Here is a 10,402-nt window from a genome sequence, read left to right on the forward strand (position 1 = left end):
AAGTATCGGTTAGCTTGTAATAATAATAAGAATAAGAATAAGAAACTTAACGAAAACAATAGGTCTTTTCACAAATAGTGAAAAGCCCTAACAAGAATAAGAAACTTAACAAAAACAATAGGTCTTTTCACAAATAGTGAAAAGCCCTAATAAGAATAAGAATAGGTCTTTTCACAAATAGTGAAAAGCCCTAACTAGTAATTGCTATTGTCAAATATACCCACTGCCTGTCATTTTAGCCCTGTAAACATTGTATAAGACTGGTTGCTGACATCGACTCTTTGTATTCTGTCCATTTAATCCATTAATGAACTTCCTCAGTAGTCTTGTAAGCAGATGGCGCCATTACTGAAGCCCAAGGTATGAAGTGGTTTTACTAGACTGCATCATAATCTAGCAGTTGTATAATCTGATACACAGACAGAGTTGCCAACTTGAGGATGGAAGTTCTGACAACCCTTTACTCCTATCAAAGACTGACCTATCATCAGATATCGCCCCGTATTCTTGATGTGTTTATCAATAAGAACAATCCCATGACTTGTAAGAAATAATACTAAAGGTAATATTTGTATTTGAAATTAACCACGCATATAAACAATTCTCGACCATATCAAGTCAGTAATTTGATAAAAAACATCTTCATATCAGAAAATTTCTACTACCAATTATAATTAATACACAAATAAATGTTGTTACGATCAGTATTTTCCATTTTTTTCTTTTTTCATTTTTTCATTTCATGCTTTTTTCCAATTTTTTTATATTTACTGGATGGCTGACAGAAAGCCCCAACCTTTTCATAAAGTCAACCTGTCTATAGTAACCGTTTTTCTGTCTCCCCTTCAGTTAGCGGTCGTTGTAGACAGGTTTGACTGTACCCTGCCAGCAACCCATCTTGCTGATGGATCTGTCCAAAATACAATATGCACAATTAAGTTCCTAAGGGAACTTACACATGAAATTTGATAAAGATCCCTTCTGTATACTTTCTGAGAAATAGTGGTAACACGAATAGTTAAAGCCCGACAGAAGGACTGATGGACAACGGACCAAGGACCAAGAGCAAAAGTCAAAAAGTACATAGGTACTGTCAAACTAATTTTATTTTCAAGCTCTTTCAAAAAATTATAGATGTTAATCAGCATACAGTTTCATTGAACATTAGGGTCTACTCAACTTGTTATGTTGACAATTTAAAACAAATTCATCATTCCAAAGGGCAATAACTCTGTAGGTTACTGTCAAACAATTTCCATGTTAAAGCTCTTCTAAGATATTAGACTACCTAAAAGCCACATTAAACTCTTCCAAGATATTAGACTACCTACATAGTAACATTAATTAAACCCAGTATCTATACTACTGAAGTTATATTACTCACAAGGTCCAATAGTGCTTATTATTGCAAAGAGCAATATTTCTGTCCGATAATTCAAATTTTCTTTCATAATCTTATTGATAGCAGGTTGTATACAAAGTATCATAATGCTCAGTAAATGATTGCTTTATTTATTGTGTCCACAAGGTCGAATAATAATTATTATTGCAAAGGGCAATAACTCTGTATGTCACTGTCGAATAAATCTGATTTTTAAACTCATCTGAGATCTAAGAACCTGAGAGCATTTCAGCCTAATCATTTGTACTTTAATTTTGAATCCCCACCCCAAATGGATGCTACATACAAATTATAAGCAATATCCATTCATAACTTTCAGAGATGAAAACCTTTCAAGCCATTTGGCCAAATTGACCCTTTTTGACCCCCTGCCAGTTGGATCAGGCCAATTACTTGTACAATTTTAAATCCCTACCAAACAAGAATGCTACCAACCCTATTTGGTGGTTTTAATGAATTAGTAGGTTATGTGCATTGTTGACAGGCTGATGCCAAATACCATATGGCTTAACTTCTGCTCACCTTGGCCCTTTGGACAATGATATCATTACCGGTAATGAAAAAATGATCATTGATGAAGTTATTGAATAAAATAACTGGGTTAGTGAAATAATCTTATTAAACCAAACAAGAGATCCCAGAGGGATCTTGGCATCCGCCAAAGAACATCCTCGATATTCAAGGGGTTCCGATCACTTACGATCTCTACACCCCTGGACTATGTCATAGTAAAATTGAAGGCAGCTCAGCGGAAAACATTTGACCAATCACAGGCCAGCAAAGATTTTCTCTCAGGACTACAGAGAGAGCGACACCCAACTTCAAAGCCACACAGTCAACCACAGGGTACTGTTATACGGCTCTTTTGATGTAAATCAAATGACTGAATTACAGTCGTAACTCGTTATCTCGAAATTCAACGGACCAACGAAAATAATTCAACTCATCCAGAATTCGACTCAAACGTAATGCCATTAGGTTTGGTCAGAACGTGGTTTTCAACTGTCCTTATAAATATCTTATGACAGCCGGGTACAAGCCTATTACCGTGATCAGCATATTATGTGATTTTCCAACTTATAAGGTTTGTATTAAATCTTTTTAGTTATATGTTTTCTGATGTTTTGGGATTTTTCAAAAAATACGTTTGTAAATAAAAAGAATTGAATTACAATAATATGATCATCACGCTAATAGGCATGCACCCTGATTTCCCGGTGGTATATGTATACCAACTTCAATGATTCATACATCAAACTTATACGGAATATGGTACTCTACGTATACCTGAACAAATAAAAACAAGCATCTTTCTTATTTCAGAATTTAATTGTATTTCAAAATAGTAAAATAAACAATAGTTTTCACCTACCGTGAGTAGAATACACTCTCCGTTTCTACTGGTTAATATAATTTACGGTAAATTAAACGAAAGTAGATTTCTATACCAACGAAGAAATACATTGTATGACTAAGATACTAGTACATCTGCAACGACTAGTTAATCATTTAACATTGTGGGTTTGTTAAATTATTTTGCACTATCATCATTCCATACAAACCTTATAAAACACTTTCGTTTCTAATGATTCCTAAACAAACACGCTTTCGGTCATGATCAGCCACGCAGATCGAGCCATACTGAATGTGATTGTGTAAACACACATCATCGTGTTTATGTACAGGTAAGTCACAATTGTTCAGTGACACTAATTAGGAAGCCAGACTTGAGAGGATTATTAAACAATTATTAATTGGCAATCATTGTTGTAGTATGTTCCCATAGGCCTGAATCCGCATATACCGATCGCGATATATGCAGGTAAACCAATCACGTGTTACGACAAACCACAGGTGAATTTCAATTGTTTTTATCCATGTTATGTTTACGTAATTGTTGGGGTTTTTTTTTATTTAAAATTTTGACAAAAATTAAATTCGAGATAGCGACTATTTTTTTCGCTGATTATCCGTTCTAGGGACCAGGAATTGACTTTGACACAACCGGAGTTTCGAGTCATCGAAATTCGAGTCATCCGATCTTAAAATACATACACAAAGAAGGACAAAAAACGGGACTTGATAATTAATTCGACTCAACCGGAATTTTGACTCAAGCGATTTTGAGATAACGAGTTTCGACTGTACCTGTACTGTTCTGTTGCCTCCAGTTTTACTATGAGATGGTCCAGGGGTGTAGAGATTGTAAGTGATTGGAACCCCTGGAATATCGAGGATGACAAAAGAATGATCTATGTTAAACAATGGAAAGAGGGATCTTTTCTCTGCTTTGAAATAAAAACATAAGGGAAACTTCACATTAAGTCTGCTTAAAAAAATGTCCTTCAATATTTAAATTCAATATGGCTACCGTTGCCATGTTGTACTTGGATTTGTTCCAAAATGGATATATGCAAAACTCAGGACCAAGCTGAGCAAACAAGGTTCATACAAGGATGCTAGATTTCTTCAGTACTTTCTGAGAAAGCTACAAATTCCAATATGTCTGCTTATCAGTGATCTTGTTTCCTTGCTTTTCATTCGCAAATGCAATTAACAATCCATTACCGATAAAGAATAACCTTCATATGAAATATGAATAACATTTTGAACAAGAGGCCCAATTGCCTTAACGGTCATCTGACTACCTTAGAAATAATCGTATAGGAAATTAATTAGATATAGTATCATGGTAGCCATCTTCGACTTGGGATCAACCAGAGATGTAACAACACTTTGTCAAGACCATATCAGGATCATTTCAAACAAGTTTCAGCCAAATCGCACTGGTAGAACATGAGAAGAAGTTCAAAATGTCTTTTCAAGATGGCGGCTGTTGCAGCCTTCTTGGATTTCGGATTGATCTGAAAAATAATCGATCTATGGTCCTAGGAGAACGTACATAAATTTGAAATTTGAGCCATGTCCCTTAAGCACTTTCTGATAAATAGTCAGGTAAAAAACTTCAACTATCACAGAGACATCTTGTTAATTGATCATCTGGTCCCAAAGTGAAATATGCACAACTAGAGCTCATGGGGGGTCTCCAATAAAATTTGAACCAGATTCCTTTGGTACAGTCCTGAGAAATAGCAGTAACAAACTTCAACTACCAAAATCCAAGATGGTTGTCTGTCGGCCATTTTGTTGACAGATCAGTCCCAAAATGCAATATGTATAACTAGGGTTCTAGGGAAAACTTTATATAATTTGAAAAAGAAATTTGTGGAATTGATATCCCTCCTTTTCGCAATTCAAAGGGCCATAACTCAGCTAAATAAGGCCCAATCAATGTCCCAATCGATTTTGGCCAAGGCCCAATCAAAGTCCAAATCAATTTTAGTCAAGACCCTGAGACATTTAACCATGGTACCGAGTTTCGAGAAAATCCTGTAATATTTGTGAGAATTCGGAAACAGACGAAAAAGCTGTTTTTTCATTAATAAAAGGGCCATAACTCCGATAGGGTCCGATGAAAGTCTTGAGGGAACTTATCCGAGCCCTTGGCACATTTAAAGGATTTGTGCAGTCAAAAATGATAATTTCAGTTTATGCTGAAAATAGCTTTATTAGCATGTGTAGAAACCTCTCCGTGCCGCCGGCGACCAGAATAACCTGTAAGCCGTCGATATCGAGGTCAAATTTTCTGACCACCCGAATATGCATATTTTCTAGCTCTAAACCATGTGACGTCATAATAGTCCGTGGCTTGTAGCTGTACTATAACTGATGTGCTATCACTTACATCGACGATCACAGGAAAAGCCGATCAACGATTTTTTATGATTACTTTTGAGTGAAGTTAATCGTACAATAACTTTGGCTCGAATGTAAATAACTTAAAGAGTGAAATTTGATGTTTCAAATACTCTAATTTATGCTCTAATAACAGGTATCTTCGTGTAATTATGAAAGAAAATCCGCACAGAAAAAAAAGTTTCGGATTTTTTTTGTCGAGTAGTTAAGCAACGAATAAGCTTTAAATAGATAATATTTTCCTGTAGTCTGTATCTTTGATTCATTGTGAATTGCAAAGTTTGTGACTGTAAAATGAAATTTTACGTAACAAGTAAAGAAATCCTTGATTTAAGCATCGAGGATATTATGCTTGACGTACGTACACACCGATAATTGATCATAACAAACATTGTGTTGTGTGTTTCTAACCGAATGAATTGAGATACATTTATTACAATACCGTAATATGTTTCAACATGTAGAAAGAATTTATGTTTGATATATAAAAGATCAAAATATTGAAATATTAAGCAAAACAAACAATTTTTAGACAGTGCGGTCGCTTTCAATTTTTAATCAATAGACGAACAGATACACCGATATAGATATATAATTAGCCATGCCTTTGGTTTGATGGTTATGTAATACCTGGACCAGGATGTTGTTTACCTGTACACAACGCCATTCATCGAACTCACCTGTAATTACCTGGCCGCGGACAATTTGCTATTCAGTGGACTATATCGGGTATTTGGTATTGTCTTACTGTCAATCAGGTTAGGACATCCATTAATTGGATTATAGAAACCCCGTACATCTATGCTCTAGGTTTTTTTTATTGCCACCTCCATTTTTAAAATGAAGATGTTAAAGCAAATGGAAATAAAATATCCCAGATCATACCTAGGAATATATATTACATATATATCGTACACAGGTAAAACAATAATGGAAGTTGACTTATTCAGAAACACAAATGGTTCTAAGAACTATTTCAACTAAAGGTTTAACCTTAAAAATTATTCCAGTCAAGTATTGTAATAACAGATTCGTGGCATATAGCAATCTTCCGTAATTTCTAAGTTATTAGTAAGAATTCTAAGCATGTATTTTCACCGTTTCGAATCTACATGTACATGTTTAGTCATACAAGAAGGGTTACAGCATAACCACATTAAATATACTTATTTAAATATCACTAAGTATGTTCATATATCACACTATTTAAATCTTGGTATGATATACAAAAGGATCGACAATGAATAGGCTATTTTAAGGATTTGGTATAATTTTGAAATAATTATTTTTTTAATCTACACTTATACTGTAATTTAAAAACATATATCAGAAATATCACTGATGTATTTCTGCTTTTACGTAAACGTTATGAATAAAGTTTCGAAGGCAACAATATAGATATACATACTATTTTCGGTATAAGATCGGTACTGTTTCTCCAATATCACATACATGTAACTGACAACCGTCCACATTTTATTTTTACTCAAAAACTGTGCCGTGTTTGCATCATTATTGCAGAAGTTTGAAATAAAAAGACGCATTCAAGATATCTTCATGCTTATTTTTGTGATTTTACTCGTAAAAAGATAATGTTACACTATTTTTTTTTTATTACACAGAAATTTACATTATATGCTATCTAAATCTCAGTCCAGACTGACCCGAACATCATTTTGATATCGCTATCAAATTGGACTGATAATCTAATCTAAAGTTAGATATATGCTTGTTTGAATTTTTGAAGTGGTGTAAATGGAATGTTTTGAAACTGAAATATCTACATCATAATGCTAGATAACAATTTACTCGAAAAACTGAAATTGTAGATCTAACGTATACGTATACATGCTGTATAGATGTATAGTACTGGGCTTACCTTGTGTAGCCGCGAACTACTGTGACATCACAAGACCACGTGACCGCCTAGCTCATTATCTCTGAACCGTAGTCGACACTACCCGTAAATCACCACCAAAATCAACCGATAGCGCTAAAAGCTAGGCGATTCGTTGAATGGGACTTGATTTTTCATTGACCCAAAGCAATATCCTGACATATTATCCAAAAAATTTTTTGGCTGCACAAATCCTTTAACCATGTGACCAAGTTACAAACAAGAGGCCAATGGCCTCGTAGCACGATGGTCCAGTTAATTAATGTTTAATAATTGATTTTGACTAATATTCTTGATTATCATTCATATGCACTGTTTAAACTAATAATTCAAATGACCACTGGTATTTAATTGTTATCAATGTTGGTATTAAAACAATCATAAAATTCTTTCAAGACAGATGTCATTCATCACATGTTAAGTTATATATAGATCAACAGTTTTATAAAAGATTGATTTGTGCAGAACAGTTTTTTTCTGAGCAGGATTTAGTGTGAGCGTATGCAGAAGCAGCATCTTCTTAGTAAGAATATTGTTGGGACCAATTCAAATAGCATCAACTAAACTTTAATATAAGAAAATTTAATAAAATTCAAAATTTAACAATGCTGTTTATTCAAATTTATCAGAATATTGTTATATGATAAAAAAATAATTGGGGAAACTGTTTCCTGTATGATTGCTTATCGTATCACACATGTACAACTATGTATAATCAAAGTGTTAAGTTGACTAGACTTTTAAAAGATACCTGCTGGAGGAGGGCTTAATTCATTATAGGTGTCAAAAAAATACAGGTAATTATGATGTCATGACACTTTGATTAACATATTTAAGAATAGAAAAATAATGAATATTTCTTAATTGCCTTATTCTTTTCTTAAACTTTATTTCTTTTGTATGAAGTGGTACCGTCAGCCATATAATTTCCCGTAATGCATTGTGTTTCTCATTTAAATATTACTATAGACAAAGAAGGAATGAAATATATTTTAATTCCTCAAAAATAGAGTTTATGTCTGTTTGTCGCCAAGTTTTATCAGTTCCGTCCTTATCTCTATAACTACATGTCTCTGCCAAATTTCATTGCTGTCAATGGTGTATAACTTGAGATATCCTGTTCACAACGTGATTTTCAAAACTAAGGGGTATGCTATAAGCTACGATGGAGCTACGCTCCATCGTGCTAAAAAACAGTTATTGCACGGAAACCAAGCATTACAGACAGACATGCGGACAGAAGGATAGACGGCCCGACGGGCGGAGGAACAGACCCAAATTAATATCACTTGTTTGGGTGAAAGCGGAGGATAAAAAGATCAATTTTGTACTTTCTGAGAAATAGTTGAAACAAAAACTATGAACGGACAGAAGGATGGAAGGACAGATAATCTGATGGTGGTGGGCTAAAAAGCAATTCCACAAAATGAAAAAGAAAATTAGTTAAAACTCTGTTAAAACAGCGGTAAAGCACAAAACAAAATATTCCCTATTTTAAAAGTTTACCCAAGTCTTATCGAAACCTCAAATCTAAAACATAAAGAAAGATATAGATGGAATTTTTTTCTAAATATTCTTCTAAATATTGCTGCGAATAAATCTAATGAATTTCATTTTTGGTCAATGAACATTTGAAAATTGAGGATAATCGTCTTTGTAAAGTACCTATGTCACTGTTGAATACTTTGACAATTTTTGGAAGAACATAGAAATAACAATTCAACATTGTCTTCAAAGGAAATCTTTTCAGGCATGTGATTGGTTCAGATGTTTTCAACTGAGATGCCTCCAGTTTTTCTATGAGATAGTCCAGGGGTGTAGAGATCATAAGTGATTGGAACCCATGGAGTATCGAGGATGACAGATAGAAAGGGATCAAAGACAAAACAGCAAACATTATATATAAATATCAATTGAAAAGTCATAGCTTTTCATAAGAAGTTGTTTCCATATAGGATATAGTGCCACAGAATTTTTTTGGGATGCAATCATTTTTTTATATTTTTTACTTGAAGTAAAATTAGAAGCTCAAACTTTTCAATGGTGGTAATGGTGTTAAGTAAATAACTTTTGTAACTGAAGAAAAATACTAAATCGTCTGCTCCTGTTTTTGATATTTGTCAGCGCTGGAGTACCTTTAACATACTTGATCCCATATGTGATCTTTATAATGGTCAAGTTTATTCATTTGAACAAACTTGATAGCCCTTTTTTCCATCATGTCATAGGCCCAATATTAGGTCTATAGGCCTCTCAGTAATTCACAAGAAAGCTTTTAAAGATTTGACTCCTGTGACTTTGAATGAAGATCAAGGTTATTCATTTGAACAAACTTGGTAGCCCTTCATCCCATCATGCTACAGGCCAAATATCAGCAGACAGCGAATGGCGCATGATAACGGACGGTGCATGATGACCTTTCAGGTCAGCTGACCTAAAATTGAGAACAAAAGAACAAGAAATATCTAAAACAATTACATGTATCATTATAAATAGCCCCCAAAAGGTACTTACGGCATAACTAGTAGATCCTTTTCTTCTTCCATCAGCTGGTTTTTGGCGTATGACTTGTCATGGAAAATTGGTAACTTCTTCAGTTCTGGGATCAAGTAATTTGATTCTGGCTCATAGACTGTGGGAACAAATGAAAGAAAACATTTTTTTTATTTTAAAAAGCTTAAAATTGTGTCCAGAACTAAAATGTGATTATCATTCACCTGGACATTGCAATGATTATGGTAATAGAGCATGAATTATTATTTTTTAATCTGTGCTTTTTCCCCGTAAAGAATGTAAGTCATCCAATTTGGATGTACATTTATTTCATATCAGCTAGGCTTTACAATTCCATTGCTTCCTCTTGTATAAGTAAAGCAATTTAATGGAATCACTTGATATTCCCATATTTGGCCAAGGCCCTATGTAGTCAGAGTCACTATTTATGCAAAATCTTTGTCTGAAGAATGTTTCTAACCAAATTTGGTTAAAATCCACTTAGTAATTAATGACTAGTAGCAATTTAAATTTATTGACTCTATTTGGCCCCAGTCAATGAACTCCTGACCCTGGGGGTTCAAAGTTATTATTTATGCAAATACTGACAGACATAATTGACACTGGATGATGGGTACCGCACCTTAACATATAAACTCATCATCTTTTGACCCAGGTGAGCTAAAAACATACAGTCTAACCTGTGTATAAAGGACACCCAGGGGACAAGGCTAAAGTGTCCTTTATAAGGGGGGTCCTTTATATAGAGTTGCTGTACACATTCAATTCATACAGTGATTTTCATTCCAAAACGATGTCTTTTTGTGTCCACTATACTGTATATTTATGTAGTC

The 10,402-nt window shown here is 34.0% G+C and overlaps 1 protein-coding gene across 1 annotated transcript in view; it reads right to left on the reverse strand.

Moving 5' to 3' along the window:
- The window catches only part of LOC138318036 (L-asparaginase 1-like), a 30,750-nt gene extending 20,981 nt beyond the window's left edge, over positions 1–9,769 (reverse strand). Inside the window, exon 1 of the mRNA XM_069260073.1 lies at positions 9,570–9,769. Coding sequence (XP_069116174.1) covers positions 9,570–9,601 — 32 coding nt within the window. The 5' untranslated portion in view covers positions 9,602–9,769. The remainder of the gene's footprint in view (positions 1–9,569) is intronic.
- Between the last annotated feature and the right edge of the window lie 633 nt (positions 9,770–10,402).

Source organism: Argopecten irradians, chromosome 3 (assembly GCF_041381155.1).
Source record: "Argopecten irradians isolate NY chromosome 3, Ai_NY, whole genome shotgun sequence".
Lineage (NCBI taxonomy): Eukaryota > Metazoa > Mollusca > Bivalvia > Pectinida > Pectinidae > Argopecten > Argopecten irradians.